The sequence below is a fragment of the Lissotriton vulgaris genome, chromosome 12 (assembly GCF_964263255.1).
Source record: "Lissotriton vulgaris chromosome 12, aLisVul1.2, whole genome shotgun sequence".
Taxonomy (NCBI): Eukaryota; Metazoa; Chordata; class Amphibia; order Caudata; family Salamandridae; genus Lissotriton; species Lissotriton vulgaris.
The window spans coordinates 73,961,688-73,982,714 of NC_141700.1; the positions used below are offsets into that span (position 1 = coordinate 73,961,688).

Here is a 21,027-nt window from a genome sequence, read left to right on the forward strand (position 1 = left end):
CCTGAATGTGTTTAATTTTTGATGACGAAAAAGGCTAGGGAGAAGTCTGTACGAGAAACAATTTAAAGATGGTCTGGGTTGTGATATTTTCTGTTGCGCCTTCTTCTATTTCTACGTCCCTGGCTCGTCTCCAGGCTCCGCTTTCAATTCAGGCTTCTGCACGGAACGCACGATGACAGGAAACACCCCCGTGTGTATAAGTTGGTACGGCTTGCAATTGACCTGCAGTTTAAGGAAAAGCTGTACCTACCCCTACTCGGAAACTCATGGGCTCTCTGTCACATTGTATTGTTATAAGGCAGAACCGCCCACTATATAACTCGTGAATGTTGTGCATTTCTCGTGGTACTGGTGTTTGTTCAGGACACCCCCTTGTGGAGTTGGTTTCGCCTGCTTTAAACATTCCTTTTGGATCACTGCTTTTGCCCTCAGCAGTCAGGGACTGGAGTCACCCAACGGCGCCGCAGCCGAAGAGTAGGGGAGTGAAGCGCAGAGGGAACCTCTCTCCTCTAGCTCCCACAGTTCGCTCCCCACCTCGCATGGCCTGCGCTGCGTCTTCCGTGACGTCTGTGCCGGGGCCATGCGAGGACATCGAGGCGGAATTATTTATTTATTTTGAGCTGGGAACTGCCGGTTCCCCCTCTCTCAGCTGCGCCCGTTGGTTTGGCCCGAGTCCCTGGCTCATTGTGCTGTCGCCTCCCTCACGCCGGTTCCAAGATGGCGTCGGGGAGCCGCCGAGTGTGAGAGGCGGATAGGGGGGGAGGAGGAGGACAGCGAGTAGGAGGAGTGTGAAGTAGGGAAGTCTCCCCGCCCCGGTGTAGGAGAGCGCGCAGGCCGCCCCCTCCCCCCCGTGCATGAGTGAATGTGATCCCGGGCCCTCCCTTCCTCCCTAGTGTCTGTTTGAGCTCGCCCCCCGCCCGGTGTGTGAACCGCCCCTCCTGTGAGTGTGAGCGCGCGGGCCGCCCCTTACCCCCTCCATGTGTGTCTGAGCCCTGGCCGCCCCTTCCCCTCGGATCTTCAGTATTATGGTGCTAGCGCGATGGGTGAGAAGCTGGAACTGAAGCTCAAGTCCCCGGTGGGAGCCGAGCCCTCCATCTACCCCTGGCCGCTGCCAGTTTATGTGAGTACCAGCAGTAGCCGGGCGTGACTGCTCAGAGTTTCAGGGTGCAGGGAGACACAGGAAGCATTGGGGCGAGCACCCTGGATCAGCAAGTCAAGGGTTGTGGGTTGAATGCGGGAGAAAGTGTGCTGTTTTGGGCAGAAGGCAAGTGGGAATTTTGGGTGCTTCTCAAAGGCAGACTAGGCTCCAGTTTCATACAGTACTGGAGTTTGAGGGGTGCAATTTTCGAGGAGTCGATTCACGATGAAAGGTGCTTTGTTCATGGTGGAAAGAAGAGACTGGGGCGTGGGTAAAAGAGTGCATTTTTTAGGAATATTTATATGGTAGATGCTTTGCTGGGGTGGAGGGGCTGGATTTTCTTCGCAAAGAGGGTGTAACTTGGAAATCCTGTCCATTGGGTTGTTATTTGTTTTGGAAAGACTTAACCCCCCTTACTTTGACTAGTTACAAGCGTTGTATTAAAAAGTGCAGATTTATTCGAAGCAAGCGGCAAACTGCATCTGAAATTCAAATGTCAGTTTTGTTCCCTCCCCGGAGGGTTGTCAGCCAGCTCTTCCTGCAGGGTGCTGGAGGCTGGAACATGGCAGTTGCTGCTTGTTTGATTTTAAAGAAACAGCATCAGTTTAAGGATGTTCTTCTATTTAGGCTGGATTTTTACCGATGAGCATGTGTACGTGCGAGTGGGGGGCGGCTCAGCTGCCTCTGTATTTACCTCGAGTCAGCAATGACATGCCCTAAGCCCACCCCTCGAAACGCCACCCCTCCTCCTTCATACAGCTCTGCTTGCAGTGCTCATTGTACTTGTGTGGCGAGAATAATACTGAGTATTGTTTTTAACTTGGTAGAAAATGTAACAATTCAAGTCAGGAAACCTTGTCTCTTATTATTCCGCTTTACTGAAATCTTAATAGTTGGAATAGCCATGAATACACAATGATGTATTTTTTGTTTACTACTAGCACTTAAAGAGCTGCTGCACACCCTCCCTCTACCCCAACACATACAAGCCGATTTGGTCACAATGAAGTTTTAGAACTCTGCTCTGACATGAAACTGTTCCATTCTCTTTTGAAGAACAACACAGCCAGTATGCACCATAGCCACGCGTGCTGTGGGGTTCCTTCATTTTGTTAAATGTAAGACTGAGGTGTTATTTTTTATACATTTTATTTGGATTTTTTTTTAAAACTGAAACAATAGGAGATGCAGTCTTGGTTAGATTTTCCTACGTTTTTCAGTTGCAAGGTTACGGTTTGAATGCTACGAAAATGCTTTGATTCACTAAATGGTTTAATTGTTAAATTGACAGAATACAAAACCTGTTCCCAAATCTAGCAAAGCGTGTTTAGCTGTTTCAAGTGCCCCGTGCATTTTGATATTGTGCGTACTCTGCATTTTGTACACTTGTGTTTATTAATCTTCAAGTGTTGTTTGCTTTGCTGTACATAATAAAAAAACAGGATGGTATCAAGACTCAAATCAATTTGGCCCATTGTCTCTTCTCCTATGCACCCTATCAAACCTAGATCTCTTTACTGTCAGTTTTCTCCTCACCAGTAGTATCCTGTGCTGGTTTGGGTTTGACAGATACGTCGTTGTGTATTGCCCTAATGTTAAGGAGCAAATGCAATGTTGTATGTTGGAAACATTATTTTAAGGACTACATGCTGCCAATTGGGGTAAGAAACGTTCGCGATTCAAGTTTACAATGCACTTGTGAGTAACTTAAGAAACTTTCACTTATTTATTTGGCTTTTCAGTCTAGACATGAAGCACAAGTTTAAAGCAGGGGCTTTTGTTGTGATTGGCTTTGTCTCTTTCGATCGCTTTATGAACTCTGTAGAATAGCTGATAACCTATTTTTATATATCTTTGTGTTTGGTGCCAGTCTTGTCGATGCTCGTTGGTTGCCCAGCTGTTTGGACTGGTTTACGTGTCTGTGTCACTGTATGCCTTAGCACAGGGGAATTTATGACAGGACGAACATGCGGCCGTTTACAGGTCTCCTAGACTAAGGTCTATATCTTTAGTGTCGCAACGTTGTCAGGGGCAACTAACAAACCGTTCATTCATTCCGTTTATTCCGCAATCTGCTCAATCCTCCCGAAAAAACCCGCATACTTGGAGAACAGCTTGTATTATGAAGGAAGGAAATTGGGCTGCTGCTCTGGATTCAAGAGTCAACGCCCAGCACTGTTCCCATGTAAATCGTGTCCCTGGCTGGGAATCCTGGCTTGAGCCTTGGTACAGACTTGCACTCAATATTTCTCGTTTTTGTGTGTGAGTAAATGGCACGTTCAGACTAGTGGAGCACTGGTCATGGTTTCCCTACACACAGTGGCCATAAAAGGTGTCTATTTTTAGCAGCCCCTGGCCGTTTCAACAAGGCGCCTGTCTGAATGTTGGTCCCGCCCCCTCTTGCCATAGGCTCCGTGCAGCCTCTCCGATTGGCTGGCATGGACGTGTTTTGGGTGTGTAACAGCTCCTGGCCGCCCACGTTTTGTGAAGCGGAGCATCACGTATCGTCAGAAACTCGGATAATATTTTTTAAGGGACAGTTCCAAGGTTTAGTGTATTTCCCAAAGAGGAGATTAATACTGAAACTCGAGTGAGGGTTTTTCGGTTTCATTTTCTCTGGTGACAACCAGTTTCCCTTTTACGGTTCCAGGAAACCACACTATCGTTTTCCTTTTCTCTGTTTTTATGACAACCAATATGGAGATTACCCGATCCTTCTAGGAGTCATTTTCAAACCTTGCAGATGAATGCTCATGTGACCATTCTGGCGTAACGCCACGTTCCCGTTTGTTGTAGAAATGCTTTATTCATAAATAAAGACACATAGCCATACGGATCTGATATCGTTTGAGGCTTGCGTCCTCCAATTGATTCCTTCCAGAAATAGTCACGGTATGAAATAGAAGGTTCGTGAATTCTTGAACAGCGTCTACCTGATTTCTGAAGTTCAGAGCTCCAAGCTGGTGGCGGCACATTTGAACCTCCGGTTGCCAGCAGGACACGCTGTGCCCTTGTGGTTTTAGACGTCCTATAACCCCGTCAGCAGTGCAGTTTTGTGGTTTAATTCACCTGGGCTTCGGTTTTTAACGTGCAGGAGGTTGCAAATTTGTAGACCGCTCGGAGAGACCCAAGTAACCAGTGTGCATACGATGTTAATCTGTACCCGTGCACTATACGTATCTCGCTGGGGGTGCAGGTCTCTACAAACCAGTATTTTGAAAAGTTTGCTTTTAAACCATTCTAGTATTGGTAAATGGAGGCGCCTTCCTTTAGGGGACGGTTCTAATATTGCGTGGATGGCCAGGTGTGAAGTTGATTCCTTTGGTGGGCTGGCTTTGTGACAGGCAATTGCAAGCCCAGCAATCAGGGAAGAACTTTTTGTATTTTCAGAATGAACGTGCTTTTGGAAGATTGTAAATGTGTTGGGCTTAGACACCGTTTTTTTGCACAAATGAATATGATCATGCCTTTTTTTTTATTGTGCCAATGATTATTTTCAAATTCTAAGACTGCAGTGCAGCAGCCGTGTTTTGGGAAGCAAGTCCCATCATGATATAGTAAAAGGGTACATAAAGAAAGGGCTAGAGATAACGTAAAGGCTATGGAGATTCAGTGGACATGGATTCATTAGACTTAGTCTCTCCCCCTCCTCAAATATATTAACGTCAAGTTTTAGGTGTGAAAAAATGGAGGAATGTTTATCGCGCAGCTTTAACTGGGGGCGGTCTAATCCTTGTTATATAACTTTCCCACATATGCCTCACAGCACATGCGGAAGGCACCAAATGTGTTTGGTTTGTTGGAGATAAGCGTCGGTTAGAATTTTGCTACTTTGTGGTCACCTAGGTCGCCAATAAGAATTTCCCCTCTAATGGTTTACATTTGGGAATGTCAGATAGGGTGGCAATGTAAAGAATCAGCGCATGGCGGAGTTGAAGATACCGCTGAAATGACCGTGGTGGATATAGTGCTCAATCTGCATAGATTGGAATGGTTTGAGGACCGACCATGCATCACATTCCCACGGGTGGAAATCCCTAAGATCCAATTTCCAGAAGCCCTGTAATGCGTCGGCCTGTGGAAGTGTACGTCCCCACCAGAGCAGTGTCTGCTGTCAGTCTGCCTCACCTTCAGAGTGAAGAACACCAGGTTTATGACCATCGTCGTCGCTGGGGAAGACCATTGCTTCTGCCCCCACTGTATAGGTATGAACAGGAGCGGCTGCTTCCATCTCCCAATCATCTAATGCATGGGCTGTATCGCCATGAATATTATACTATCCAGTTGCTTATTATTAGAAGGTGGCCTTCAAAGTAGTAGGATTCAACATCTACTGCTATGCTCCCACAACAAGTAGACTGGGAGCATTTGTTGAGGGCAATACGAGGAGTCTCCTCCCTCCCATAAAAAGGCATTCAGGATGGAATTCTGCTTCAGAAAGCCTGGCAATAGAATATCTCAGGGGAAGTTCTGTAGTTGATATAGGGATCTGGGCAGGGACACCATCTTGAAGAAGGCTGTCCGTTCAGTCAGATACAGGGGGAGCACAGACCGGATCTTTATATCCTCCTTCAGGCGAGCCTGTAATGGTTCCATATTGGCTGTCCACATCATTGCCTCAGGCGGCAGACCCGAGAGCAGAGGACGGCCCGGGACCAGGGTTCGATTCCCGGCGCGGCAGGTTTCTGGACCAGGGTCAGCGGACTCGATAATTCTCTTGCCTCGGTGCCCACTCTGATCAGCGATCACACTCGGCAACTCTGGGCATTAGCTTGCCTCATCTTCACTAACGGCCCCACCAGACCGCTGGGGATGCCTGGTCTCACCCTGGAGATACCCATTAAGGGACCATCTCTCAGGGAAGCCAGGAAGGGTTTCGCAGCGGTCGAAGCGCCTTGGGACCCTACGGGTAAGTAGTGCGCTATATAAATGCCTATACATTTACATTTACATCAGGGGAGACAAACACGCCTAAGTATTGGAACCCGCATGTGGCGACCCGCATTCAGGACGCTCATCTGATTTCCTGGGGGCTAGTGCCCTCACCTTGGACTTTTAAATGTGCAGAATCTTTAATATTTGGGGTCCCATGGTGTCGTGTGCGGTAAGAAAGAGGACCTTGTCGGTGTATAGTGCTATCCTGTCATATTGCCCTACTCCCCACTCAAAGCCCTGTTCCTTTGCGTCCACCCTCGCCACTAGTGGCTTCATGGCAAGAGCAAACGGCAGGGGGGACAGTTAAATTGGTGTGCATCAATTTGAGATAAGAAAGAAACTGTTGGCTGAAATATAGGTGTTGAATGGGAAGGGGCAAGTACTCGCAGAGTCAAATGCTTTGTCGATGTTGGACAGTAGGAATGGCGTCATTTCCTCAATGCGGTGTGCTACCACTGAAGCGTTGTGCACATTATCAATATTCTGATGGGTGATCTGGCGGGGCATAAATCCTGCATGGTTAGGCTGTACCAGGTCCGGGATGAGGTTTTTCAACCATATTGCCAGCGCTTTAGCCAGAATCTTGACCTCTAGGTTTACGAAGGAAATTGGGCGACAAAAGGAGTGTTCACCCGCTGGTCGGCTGGCTTGAAGGATACCACGATCTCCGCATGACACCACTCTGGCGGCAGGACTGCTTCAGCTGCTGTGGATAGGATCAACTCCAGCAGATGTTCAGAGTTAGGGCATATGAGCTTAAAAAACTCACAGGGGATCCCTTTGAGCCCAGGGGCCTTTGCAGCATTCAACCCCACCAAGTCTGAAGAGAGCTCCTCTACCTTGAGAGCGGAATACAACAATTTGTGATCGGCTGGAGAGGATCTTGAGGGGAAGCGACTGTACCAACTCCTGTATCTGCCCCCTGGATAATACCTCTTACTTTGCGTAGGCACCCTGGAATGGGAAGCAACATTTCTCGCTATCTCCCTGGATTCAGTGAACAACTTGCAGGTTTATCCCATCCCCCATTGATACATGCAGCTGTGGGACGCCTGCCAGGCTAACTTGGCCTCACCCAAGAAAGTCTGCTGGTATTGTTGCTGTACAAGACAGAGCTGTCTCCATCCCACCTGTCCATCATTCCGGCGACCCCTTGTGTGTAGTTCTGTAATCCGGGCTTTGAGATCCATCAATTCCTGTGTCTTGGGCCATCGCTCCTGGGGCACTAGCAAATGTCTGCCCTCCATGGTGTGGGTTTTAGTGTTTCCCACAGCCTTATAGGGTATGTCATTGTGTTGATGTGTGTGAGATATTCACCTATAGGGCCACCAGGAAATGGTCAGAAAATGCACTAGTTAAAACTGTAATATTGAAACTCTGGGCATATCGGAGCATGGGACCAAAACATAAGTCAGCAGTTGGACCCATGATCTGCTTAGTAGAATGTATAACTCCCTGCCCAGGCATTGTGCACCCTCCATACATCCGTCAGGCCCAGTACTGATCTAAAGGAGAACACATGTGTTGTCCTGATCTTCGGGGGCTTTCCCTGCGGTTGCCACACATCTACAGGTGAGCTCATCGCTTCATTCCAGTCACCCCCCAGTACTGCGAGTCCCTCAGGAAGTTCACCCCAAAACTCCGTCATCAAACCCACAAAGGATTGTCCGACTGGTGGAAGGGCGTATATGCACATAAACGTGAGAGATTCCCCATACAACGTACCCGTAACAGCAGTTTATTAACCATATCTATAAGCCATTTCTTGTAAGCAGAAACTGTACCGTATTTATGATCAACACGCCAGTGCCCCTAGAATCCCTCGTGAAGACAGAGTAACAAACCTGCATGTACCCATAGCAAGTCAGACACAGGACCTTGTTTCTGAAGTGGTGGGTCTCCTGTAAAAGTAGAACATAGGCCCCACCTGCTTTGTGTGTTTTAGAACCGCCCCTCTCTTGACCTTATCAAGCAGACAGTTTACGTTCCACACCTCTACTCGTAGGTGGTCAGTAGGAACAGTAGTGGCAACGTGTGGTGATAGCATCAACCTGCGGGGTGTGTGGAGGAGAGGGTGCCGGGCAGGCACATGGAGATTAAAGCAAACGAAAGTAGCCGATACTATCAATAATGATCAACAACATGTACACTTAAAACAAGCATTCAACCCCCCTCACCCATATACTTTGGGTACAGGAAGTATCTGTCATGGGCCAGACAACCGCTGGGCTCTAATAGGGGACCCACCGAGCTTGTTCCAATGGATCCCCCATATCCAACATTAACAAACTATTGGGGGTAACGGGTACCCACTCGCAATGTTTTACGGTCACCTATAGGATTGTACACATAGTTGGAAGGAGCACCAATAGTAGCGTGGCTCTCCACCACTGTCACTTAGGAACAACTGTGCCTGATGTCCGAGAGGCCAGGAACCTTCCCTCACCAGCCAGATTGTCAGCTGTTTGCTTAAAGCTCCTCTGTAATGAGCAAAAGCTTCTTTGTGGGCTTATCTTATCTCTCAACTTGGGAGGAGTCGGAGTCAATACGTGGATGAGTGTGGGGCTTAACATGAATCCTCATATTAGTTCATTGAAATACTTCTGTAGGCAAGTCAAACGAGCGTCTGGGACTAATCTAGAACTTTACGTTTTGCTGGAAATGGGAGCATGTACCGGGTAGCTCTTGTAGGCGCTGCTTGTCTGTCTGGAAGGATTTGCGTTGTTGCACCAGCCTGGTGTAGTCTTGGAAGATCATGATCGTTTGTGATTGGTACAAAATGTTGTTCTGTAGCAGAACATGCTTAAGGATGGCATCTCTTTCCATATAGTTAAATAGTTTTGCAATGACTGGTGTGAGCCTAGCCCCTGGGGGTGTGGAGGGGGACACAGCCCCAGGCCCTGTGGGCCCTTTCGACCACAAAGCGAGAGGAGAGGGACTCCGAAGGCATCAACGTACAGAGCTACTGGTCCATGAAACGTACGATTGAAGGAATCGTACACCCCTCTGGGAATCCAAAGAATTCCAGGCAGTTATGGTGTGCTTGATCCTCTGCATCTTCCACTCATGCAACTTACTCACTGGTCACTACGGTAAGCTTGGACACCGTTTTCTGCCAGGAGGTGACTAATGCGTCTACTCCTGACAGCTGGTTCTCCATCTCTGTAATCCGCTCCACTGCATTTTGTTGGTCCTGGCGGAACAATATGACGTCTGAGCCCACTGTACCCATCTTGGCATCGAGCACGTCTCATGACTGGTTGATGGCTATGTAGAGGGTGATGTTCTCTAGTATTGGATTTTTGTGGCAACCTGTCCCAGACAGTGTGAAGGGACCTCCCGGTTGGCTGCATTTGTCTAGGGTGCTCTGTTTGTACCCAGTGGCGCTTTATCTTTAGCCATTTAGCGCAGTTGAACCAGGGCACATCCCCCACCGGTCATTGTACCAGGCACTCCACCTGACCCCCCACTGTGCCCTCCAGGTGGCACAAGCAGTCAATTCTCCGAATCAATGCTGACAATAGCTGTGCAAGGTCTGTTTCTCGGACTTGGGAGACAGACAGCAGTGTTTAGGAGCGAAAATAGAGGGGCGCACTGTCGCAGGCGGCACGGGCGTACACTGTCGCAGGCGGCACTGAATTTCAGCCATCTCAGCAACTGGTGCGTCTGCCCTCGATTCGGATCCCTAATGGGGTCTTGTGCCGCACCAACCCCCAAACATGGTTGAGTAATGAACACCCTTCCTCCACCCCAGAACCCAGTAGTAAATGCTAAAATGAAAGGGGGAATCATCATGAGAGGCAGAGGAGAGCCAGGTGAACTCCGCAACAGAAAAGCAGCTGAGTGGCCGAGGAGGATCACAGCCTCCAAGATATCATCAGTGGGCTCCTGAATAAAGATAAGCAAAGTATATTGCCAAGCGCCTGTTTGAAGAGGTTGAGCCTAGAGGCCTGCGTCATGATCTAGACGTATCAAATGCCTGGCGGGGGGAGCGGCGTGTAGAGGTGGACCGACTTCAGAAAGCATCAGGAGTGTGGACTGTTAGTCATCGTCACTGACTGGATTGTCCTCTCTGCTTCACGGTGATGAACAGGGCGGTGCTGACTTAGCTGTGATGTGATTGGCAAATTTTAGGCCAGCATTGACGTTGATGGAATGATGCCGTTTCTCCTCATAGAAGATGAGTAGCTTGGGAGGATCAAGTAAAGCATATGGGATGTCTGATTTTTGTAGACGATTCTTGACTGGCAAAAACTCATGCAGAGCGGGCTGCACTGTGAAGTCCGGATAAAATGAGAGATCATTACCCAGGTATTGAACAGTGCAGTGCTCTTGAACTACGCGCAAGATCGCGTTGCGGTTCCTGTAGTTTAGGAGTGTTGCACTAGCAGGGGTTCCCAAAAGGGGGTGCGGACTGAGATGGTGAGCGCGCTCAACAATAGAGACCGGGAACAGGGCTTCTCCAATTAAGGTCCCCATTTTCTCTAAAGTGGTAGATGCTGGAATTCTTGTCATCCTGAGGTTGTGCTGCCTTGAGGGGGGGGGTAAGCAAGCAGGTCCCAGGCAAGGCAAAAGGTCTCCAGCTCTCCCTCCGAGGTGGTGATCAAGAGACACAAGGTGGGAGCCGCCCAATATGGCTCATGGAGATGAGGATGGTGGGAAATCGCGACACCCCCCCAGGCCTCAAGCTGCGATCCCCAGACCGATCACGTGCACCGGTCTGCACTGGTTCCAGCTGATCCGCCTCATCGCAACCCACAGGCATCAGCGTTGGCTGCCTAAGCTTGCCTGCAGCTCCTCCGTAGCTCTTAAAAGGCCCTCCTTTGCAGATGGCATTGAGAGGGAGCCCACTGTGGCCTGTTTAATGTTGGATTTTGAAATCGGCTAGCAGAACTGTATCGTGCGCCCATCTTGATGCCCGGCTAGGTTCTGCCCCCAAATATCATCTTAATAGGTTTTCAAAACTCATTATTTTACTCCAAACATCCGCTTATGGGTTCAGAAAATACACAGCAAACACAAAGAGATGATAGCCTGATCGCTGAAACTTTTCAAACACTCACCCCAGTCACAGATCTGGGTTGAATCCATCATCATTCTTTAGCTCACTTTGCAGCCCCAGTTCAGACACAGCTATACGCAGATCAATATTGACCCTGTCCCTCATGGGAACAGTTTAGCCCGATGCCATGCCATGTCTTCCCTATACCGAAAACCAGCATTTTGGGACCGGTTTTGGGCTAATAGCCCTCTTCAGCCACGATAGCTTAATTCCAGTGACAAAGTGAGCAAGGGACCCACGTTTGGGCATACCCTGCCAACTTAGGGCGAACAAAGCAAACACAAGGAGATGATGGATGGAGTGATACTTCGGCTGTAGATCTGTGAGTGTCTGTTCCACCGAGGTGACCCTGTCAGTAAGTTTTAGATGGTCCGCACGTAGCAGCATGAGGTCTTTTGCTACATTGCCCATTTTAGCCTCCAAGGATGTCCTAAAGCACTCAGTTGACGCCAGAACATTGTCTAGCCTGTCAACCAATGATGCAGAGTGGTCCAGGGACTCCACCAGTGGGGTGCCCTTGGCAGGCATGACAGAGGTTGATGATGTGTGTGAAGGAGCACCCTGAGTGGCAGAGCGTAAGCGTCCCATTGCAAGTGAGTGCACCTAAGAGTTTGCCCAATGTGATGGTCTCTTGCCGTTACCATCTTGAGTAGCGTGATTCAGCCCAGCCCTGGGTAGTAGGTTTCAGAGGATGGGGGGTGCGAAGGGAGGTGAAAGTAGCAGAGCACTGTACAACAGCGAGTCCAGGCACTGGCTATGGAGTGGCACCAGGCACAGAGGCAGCCCAGGAGGGAGTCTGACCACAGAGGCAGACAGTCCACTGCGTTCAGCGAAGTTAGATGTACAGTGCGCCAAATTTTCAAGGCTGTATATGTAGAAGGCAGATACAGTGCTGCAGGAGGACAGAAGAGATTGCCTTTTAAATCCCCACTGTTCTGAGGCAACCAGACGGGTGCTAATAATGTGAGTAGGTAGAAGAGGGTATGTTAGGGCATGTCTTTCCCTGACCAGCCGCCAGACCCAGATTGAAACACAGATGGCTGAAGCCTTCTGAGTGCAGCAAAATCCTCACGGCATCAGCGGCAACACCACAAGGCCTAGTCAGCAAATGTGGACTTAAGGCCTAGTAGGACTGCACAGGGTCTCATACAAACTGCAGGTGGTGGTGGTTACCAGGCCTGAACAGGCCCAGAATCATGCTGACACGGAGTGGTTGCATATAAACAACTGGAAAGGATCTTGGACAATACACATTGGCTTTGGGGCAGCACGCCCCGCTGTCTTGCTGGTAGTGCCGCAAAGTCCCCAGCGGTGGGTGCCTAGGTCTGATCCGACCCCTCTGTCCCCCACCCACTGTTGCATCACTGGCCGTTCGGGTGCAGCGGAGGGCCACTTAAACATTGACTCTCAGCCGGGAGTGGGCAATCGATGCGATGTTGGGAGCAGGGGACTCAACCCACCTCGGCAGTCCACCCTGTCCCTTGTAGCCAAGCTTAGACCCGACAGAGCATCTGGGACCAAGGCAGCTCTTGCATTTGGGGTGGAGAGTACAGGAAGGCAGCAGCCCTCTGGCTCACCTGGTGGGTGATCTCTGTAGGCAATGGCAGGTCCACCAGCGGTGTTCCCAGGAGTAGGTCACGTGCTCACCAGAGGGGGAAGCTTCAGCGACGCTGCGTGCCTCAATGCGCCCAAGTGGTGTGTAGTGTCGGCACCACCATGTCTCAGCGGCTGCCGAAGTAGAGGCCTCTGCAGGCAAGCCTCCAACCAAGAAGGGAACGGTCAGGTGCGTCAGACAGCACACCACCAAATCGGCAGTAAGGGTAGTTGCAGCAGCCTGCTATGTGTGGGGGCGTAGGCCTAGTGCGTTGCTTGTAGTAGCTCAAGCCACAGAAGGGCTTTCCGCTTTAAAGTAGGAGCCACCAACAGGGAATCACTTCAGGTAAGAGATGTGTTGTATTGCCCAGGATTATTGCTGGATAATGGGGATGGTGAGCAGAGCCTCGCTAGAGTGCGTCCGCCATCTTGGCCTTGCTAGCCATGCCACCTCCAGGCCTTGTCTCTCGGCAGGGCAAAAAGCTCAGAGAAAGAGCTTGTTGCCCAGGAGAGCAGTCTTTACCAGATTTTGGGACTAATAAACTTCCCTTTAGATTAAATGTATCTTCTCTGCATGCCCCAAAAATCTTGCATGGATACTATCCTAGACCATCGTTGAACACCGCCTGCTCTAAAGTGATCCACCGGTAACGGTCAAGGCTTATTTTTCACACTTTTTTAAAATTTTATCTGCAATAATCATGGCTGCCTTTCTGCAAGCCAGGATAGCGCATTGTTATTGGAGTTGTTTTGTTCTTTGGCTATGCTAAGATTTTGGATGGGCCCATACTTCACTTTGCGAAGGCAGTAAAGGTTTTTTTTTAGCTTTACTAGAATTTTCATTGCAAAGCGAGATCATTCCCACTACTTTCGAACCCAATTGAGGTGAAATCCATTAAGCTTTTTGCTGCAAGATTTTTCACTAGTTTCTTTTCAGGAGAATACAAACTGTCCCGTATGCAGAAATAATTTAGCAATGTTAAATACGGATATATACAACACACATTATCGGAAAAGTCATAACTTTCACAAAAATGTGGCTAAAAAACACTTTTCCATGGAGTTTTCCAAATGGCGATAAACAAACATAAGCAGCCCCTCTGACTAGTTACGACTTGGAAAAGAAGTGCCTTTCTCGGAAGAGACACTTTAGTAACAAAGCAAGTTTTGGAGATGGCGAAAAGAGGAGCGACAGAAGCTCATTTGGAAGAGTCGGACGAATACATTATTAAAGAGTCATTACACGTTTTGAAAATCAAACCTAGAGGACTGTTGGCTTGGTCAGGGCTTGTTTGGCCAGCGGGGATGTTGCTGCTAGATATCCTCCCTCTCCAGGCATGTGCCTGCTGCGCAGTTTGTATCCAGAGTTTCCCACAGGCCAGCACTTTGTTTCAGTTTGTGTGTGCAGCACGCTGTATCCCTGGCTTAGCTTCGCAGTTGGAAGCGTGCGTTGACGCAAGCTGTTTTTTTTTCCTCAAAATTGTGGAATCTGCCCGCCCAGCCGACTCTTGAAGAATGTGCCGTGCCTCGGCGGGGCTCAGGCTTGTTTTGATTCCTCGGTGCAGCCGAGGACACCCGCTCGGATTCTTGTGTGGGACGGCCCTGTGAGTCATGGCTCTGAGCAGCCAGTCGGACCTCCACGAAACGCACGTGTGCAGAGAGGGGTCTCGCCATCTCTCCTGTGGGGTGGGGGGGACCGACTCAGGTGAAGGTTTCCAGCCTAGACAGGATCTCTCTTCATGCCAAGGAACGATTTTTAAGAATGAGGTAGTTCATTCCTCTTAGATTTCAGGGATTCCAGTGGGTTGGACACAAGTCATCCACAGAATGACGTTAGGCAGCCATTGTGTACACAAATGCACGAGAAACAGTCTTCGGCTTATATAATAGATACCTAGTAAGGTGATATATACAAATAACTAAGCCTGTGGTCATTTATTCATCTCACCAGTGGCCCTCAACGTCCTATACGACTACAATTGTTAATTTAAATTGTTTTGTGAAACGCTAACTTGCAGACGAACAATTTTGAAGCGTATTATAGAGCTTTATTTCTTTTCTCGTTTGTTTTATACATGCGTAGCGTAAAACCTAGCCTACAGGAATCAGTGTGTGCTATATAAAACATTTTGATTATAACCGGACCATTCTCAATATAAGATGTTGTTCACTGAAGAGGCCTGAATGAGATCACGTTCATGAAAAAAGTCTTGTGATCAGGATCAGCACTAGTTGTACTGCAGCTGGCGGAGAAGCGCTCGGAAGTGACCACACAGTAGCATCGAGGCACTACAAAGATGCTGAAATAAATGTGGACGTTTAACCTCTTTCCAGTGTTTTAAGGCTGTCGATTGAATTTTTTTAATCTCTGATAAGTGCTTGGAGCTCTTGGACCCTGTTATACTAAAGAACTAGCACCAGTTTTTAATTCAATTCATGTTGATACAATTTGAACATGACGTTTATAGGTACTAGCCATGATCTTAAAAAGACACAAAAATAAGTAAAATGTGGGAGGTTGGGAATGTGTATTTCTTTACATCACGGAGCGGGACAGTGGTATTGTTGATTTTAATATTTGCTTACTAGCCCATCAGTCACTAACCATTCATCAGCAAGAGGTATGTGCAACTCCAAGACCACATCCTTGCTAACCATATATACTCTACAACTGCCAGTCTGACTTCAGATCGCGCTGCTGTACGAAGACCCCAACCTTTCACATCTAGGACAGTGCCCTCCTACCATCGATGATGACCCTTGCTTCCCGATGCTGCTGCTGGAACTTTCAGCTGCCATTGGCACACTCGAGCATCCCACCCCCATATGCACCCTGGAAATTCACCAGCAGTTTCCTTCTCTGGTTCTCTTCTTACCTCTCCAACTGTCATCAGTTTATTCATGTGGGCACATCCAGGTCACAAAGGTAGAGTACCCCCAGGGCTCTATATGCTCTTATTACATCAACCTATACGTCGAGTCGCTTGGTGCTCTGCTCTCATGTAAGAATATCAAGATTCGGAGCTATGCTGATGGTGTAGAACTCTACTTGAAAGTATCCTCTGCTTCAGACATCCAGCACCTTAAACACTGCTAGACCTGAGACTCAAACCAGCCAAGACAAAATTCCTGTTATTTGCCAAAAGCAATAAAGACAACTCAATATAAACCTGGCTCAATGACATGAACATTGACTGCTTCAAACCCCAACGGTCACTAAATGCAAAGTTACTTTGATTTATTCTGGATATCCCCCCTCAGGTACCACCTTGTAAAAAAAAAAAAGTTGATCCATTTCCTCTGGAAAGCGACTTCAGATCTTCTGTTCAAGTCCTTTCACTCCTTCATCTGGATTGTGGCAATGCCATACTCCATGGTCTCCCAGACTCCACACTGGCAACCCTTAGGGGCATCCTACACACTGCCACCCATCTCATCATAGGCCTGAAATATGGATCACACCATTCCCCCCCCCACCCACACACACTTTGATGGAACTCTATTGGCCTTCCCTGCCAGGCTGCACCATCTTAAGAACTTGCTGCATCATTTACAAAGCCATCTCCACCAGCAGCCTGCTTATCTTGCAGACTGGCTCATCATCTCTGGTTAATCGCAGCACACGTGCAGCCGGGATCACCACCAGACTGCAGACTAGGAATGATAAAAAAGAAAAAAAACAAGACAGGGGTCCTTTTCCATCCTTGCATGCAGAATCTCCAAGATCCCAATATGCATCAGAACTGCCCCGACACGTCTCCAATTTTTGAAAAAGTAATTATGTACATATATATATATATGGGATAATATATAGCTTTCATCTACAACAAGCAGCCTTAAGATGCCCCAAATTACATTGTTAGTAATTGCTGCTAGGACGTTTTGCTTTCAACAACTCTAAGATCTTGCCACGTGAAGGGTACAGTTTCTGCAAACCTAAGCCCATCTCTGAACTTTTCTACAAAACAAGATAAAGTAGAAAAACAAAATAAAATTAAAGCTTCAGTGAAAGATGGTAATTAGTTGCCTTTCAACTACCGCATGCCCTACAAAATAAAAAAAAATCTTAATCTTGTTTGTGACGGGCATTAATCTATTCCTTCTCTTGAATAATATTTTAATTTCGAAATGGAGATCTTCAAATACATGTTATGTAGCTCCACGAGGCTAAACGTTTTCGTTTTACCATACAAACAAGTTAGAGGGGACGAATGCATCCGTTTTTATTTTCACACAAATCTTCCTGATTAAGGTTCTGTCGCTGTATTGATACCTATGAAAAACATCTTCTCTTCCAGAGGCTGTGCTTGGTAGGCTCTTGAGACAGAGAGCCTCCTCTGCAATGAAGCCTCTTTTATTCGAAACCCTTGCTCCATCAACAGCACCACAAACCCATTATTATGGACAACTTCTCTTCCTGAACCTGTCTTCAATATGTGCTTCCCACATATGGTATCTCTACAGGGTCTAGCGTTTCATGATGGGAGTCCTTTGAAGTTAAAACCTCGCTCCATGAACAATGCAGTTGAAAAGGGCATCGTCTCTTCCTGACCTTCTGTTCTCTGGGTCCTTCCCACATGTGTGGCATCTGTACAGCCTTTTGATGTCATACGCCTCGCATCACCAGCAAGACCCGGGATTCAGAACTTGAAGCTCAGTACATTTTCTGGTCTTTCTTACTATAGAGTTTGTACATTTCCTTCCAAATGGGATATTATTTGTTTTGATGAAGAGTTGAGATGCAACTACTCTTGGCCTGTGCTCCTATTGGTTCCCTTCTTTGTTTCAGATATTCAGCCGCCTCTGCACATCTGTTCACTTTCATGTTGGGTTGAGCATTGGGACTACGCGCAACATTACATTATGTACAATACTTGCTTGTATGTTAGTAAGAGCCAGCAGGGCTGATAGGGAACAGGATCAAACGATGCTGTGACGAGCACCCACGTCACAAACGAGGGACATTTTAAATACTGCTCAAGACCATACCACCATGTTAAATAAACCGGCTCTTTAATTCTCTTTCCTAGCCAGGTGGCTGAGTTTCGGCACCGCTTGTGCCTTCTACAATTTCTCTTTGATCAGAAAGACTGTCCTAAATGGTCAGTGCTGTTTTGAAATTTTTCACAAACTCTGAGCTCATGTATTCCATCTTATTCTTTCTGGACACTTACCAGTATACTTGCTTTTAAACTGGTGTTGTAGTCTGCTTCTAGCACTAGCCACAATGAAAGCACCGGCTCATGCCCCCTGATTGTCATAGCACCTCTGCTGGGACTATGCAGAAAACACACATCCTATAGGTCTTCCCGCTTCCATTCTTGTGACAATCTAGAACAACTCCTTTTGCAGCTTTAGAGGCGAGTCGCAAAGTGCAGACCACCAATCCTCAATTTGATGCCTGTACAATTTTGTACCAATAACTTCATTATTAATCCTTCTGTCCGACTTAGACCTGGATTCTCAGAGAGAGGGTGGCTGCTTTCTCTTTTCCTCCTCATTTTACATGTAATATGTAGGTTTTTTTTCCCTAGACTGCACCACGTGGGAGATTGTGCACAATCACACAAAAATGCTGGTGGTCTTCTGATCGCTGCAGTCTTCCTTAAAAAATACTCTTGCATATGAATGGGTGACGGCCACCAGTGCTACTTAAAAATAAATTAAAGTGAGGCTGTCTCGTTCAGTAGTAGTTTGTAAATTCAGCTTCTAGTTTGTGCGTCTTTTTAGGGTTTGGAGACATCTTGATGTATCCTTTCAGCCTTTTCACCATCCACAGAACTTTCCAATTTTACCTCTATTTAAAAGTCGTACATGGGCATGATTGTTCCTCTACCCGCGATGCGTTTTGCTTGGATCAGACATCTGTGTTGCACAGGCAGGGACTTCAGGCAAGCCCCCATCGCGTTGGTAGAGTACAATGTTTCAGTAAATTGTCTCCGCTCTAAGGACAGTTGTCCGTTTCAGTGGTGTTCCAACCAGTACTTGATACCGTTGATTCGTAATCGTTCTTGTTTTGAACTCTTGAAATCCATTTCGATGCACCATGTATGTGAGTAATACAGTGACACCGGTCACTCGGGGTGTGAGGCACGTAGGTTAGCCTGCACCTCAAACATATAAAACTCAAGGATTTGGTCTTTGTACATAGCATTTAGAAGCCCTATAGTTGAGCTCTTTAAAAGCTTTGAATTAACAAAAGTGTCTCAGCGTCTTGTGGACGTGATGATTCTCTTAGTCAGCAGGTGGGTAGATGCTTCTAGATCGCAGGTCAAATGAAGACTGCAAGAGTGAGTTTTCAACTTCACGCCTCCTCCTTCCCACGTCTGCTTTCTTGTTCAAAGCTTCCTTATGCGGTACCCTGAATCAGTGCTTATACAATGGACTGCAGCAAAAGAGGATGAATCATAGCTTGTGAGAATTCTTCTTGGTGTCAGTGGGAGTCACAAGTGGAACGACTAACAACAAGCCAACTAAAGCACGTTGATGCCCGAAGACAAGTTCACACCCTCTATAGCAATAGCACAACACTCCCTAACTTAGCAACGAGCAGAGGAGTGTTGATCCAGGGGTGTTGTATGTGGTGAACATGTTATAGGGCGGGCCCCTGTAATTATGAGGCATGGGGTGTTTAATTTAGCTGCAGCGTTGACTAAATTAGATGCCAAAAGGCAGAGTATGCAGTGTAAAGCGGCACATAGTTACTCTAACTGGGCAAATATTTAAACTTCGTTGTCATTGTAACCCCTTAATAAAGCAGCAGTATAAAAATCACCAGTGAACCTTTGAAAATGGCTTTCCACCGCAAAACTTGTGGAGGTGTTTTTTGTTACTGGATTCAGAATTTTTTGTTGTTGTGATCTGCAAATATGATGTATTACGTAGCAATTTCATAATGATGCGGTAAGCAAAGCTGCTGCAGAATTGCATAATTCCAATGGCCCTACGTATACGTGTTGTAGCTGGGTAAAAATGGCATTTGGTGCAAATGTTGCTGGTCAACATCGTTTAAACATTGTTTACTAGTATCGCACCATAAGAAACTTCTCCATCTGTTTGTAGTACTTTCTACATCAATTAGTTGCTGGGCTTCACTGCACCATAACAATCTGACACTACCTCCTTTTTGTATGTGCATTACTATGGATTTGAGACAAAGGCCATGCTTTGTGTCCTTCAAAGGGGTATAGGTAAGGGCATGTCAGTCACTGCACCACAGGTTTATGAATTAATGGTTGGCGATCCCTCTTATTGAACGGCTTAGTCCATTGGCACATGTACAGAATTTCCCAGCGTGGAAGTCGGAGCATCCCTGCGGTTAGGGGTGTGCCGGAAGAGAAGTCCAAAGAAAATTGAACGGTCATGAAGAAAGGCGTTACATGCTAGGCCTTAGCAGAAGCAACGTTTGCGCACTGTTTTTGAACCAAAGTACATGGTGACAAATGGATGTGGTTGCAGTGACATGCACAGATGACAATTCTGAATGGTTTGCGGTTTTATTTTAATAAGTAGGTCAGGTAAACATTCCTGTTCTATGGTGCCTACGAGCAAGAACACCAGTAGATACATTTCGGAGTGTCGGAGCTGTGATCTCCGTGTTAGTAAAACCTTGGAGAATTTGATGTGCAATCTGACATCTGCAGATGCTTTAGGTGTGTCAACTTGATATTGGTGTGTATCAAATTCTTGAAGAGGAATGTCATTCATGAAAATCAGGACGTGGTTACAATTTTCTCCATGCTTGGTTTTGGAAAAATATGCAGTTGAATGGTCTAGTGGCAAAGTTGGTGAATTGTAACCCACACACTTGTTTGGCACTTTTGACCAAACTTCTTCTGGTGCTGATTAAGACCAATGCCTCCAGATTTACTGTACATATAATGTGATCTCAAAAATTGCTTTCTGGGCATTCTGGAATTCCATCTATATCCCACTTTTCCCAATAGTAGCATTTAATAGTTTTTTTTACTGGAATGTAAAAGTACGTTTATGGGGATTTCAGGTTTTCATTTGCTGTAGATGAGTTGTTACTCATTGTCTTCAGTCTAAATCTGGTTGTCTTTCCATTGGCTGACAAGCCAGCCCTGATCATGACTGGACTATACACTTTTTTTCCTCCAAGGCTTCATCGACTTTTAACTCCTGTTCTTTCAAAGCATTGTGCAGCTGTGGACCATATAACCAACCATTGCCCTTTACTATTCCTCTGACTTCACCTCACTTTAGTTTTGTCGTTTTCTCCTCCCTTTCTGGAGTTCCTGTATTCTTCCTTGCTGCTTCGAAACTAGAGAAATGTAGC

General features: G+C 47.0%; 1 protein-coding gene across 2 annotated transcripts in view; it reads left to right on the top strand.

Annotated features, from left to right (window-relative positions):
* Nucleotides 1–433: 433 nt before the first annotated feature.
* Nucleotides 434–21,027, top strand: part of DOT1L (DOT1 like histone lysine methyltransferase) — a 293,403-nt gene continuing 272,809 nt past the window's right edge. Inside the window, exon 1 of one of the 2 annotated variants that reach the window (XM_086947182.1) lies at nucleotides 434–1,120. In XM_086947182.1, coding sequence (XP_086803308.1) covers nucleotides 1,040–1,120 — 81 coding nt within the window. In that variant the 5' untranslated portion in view covers nucleotides 434–1,039. The remainder of the gene's footprint in view (nucleotides 1,121–21,027) is intronic. The other variant, XM_086947181.1, reaches the window with a different exon arrangement.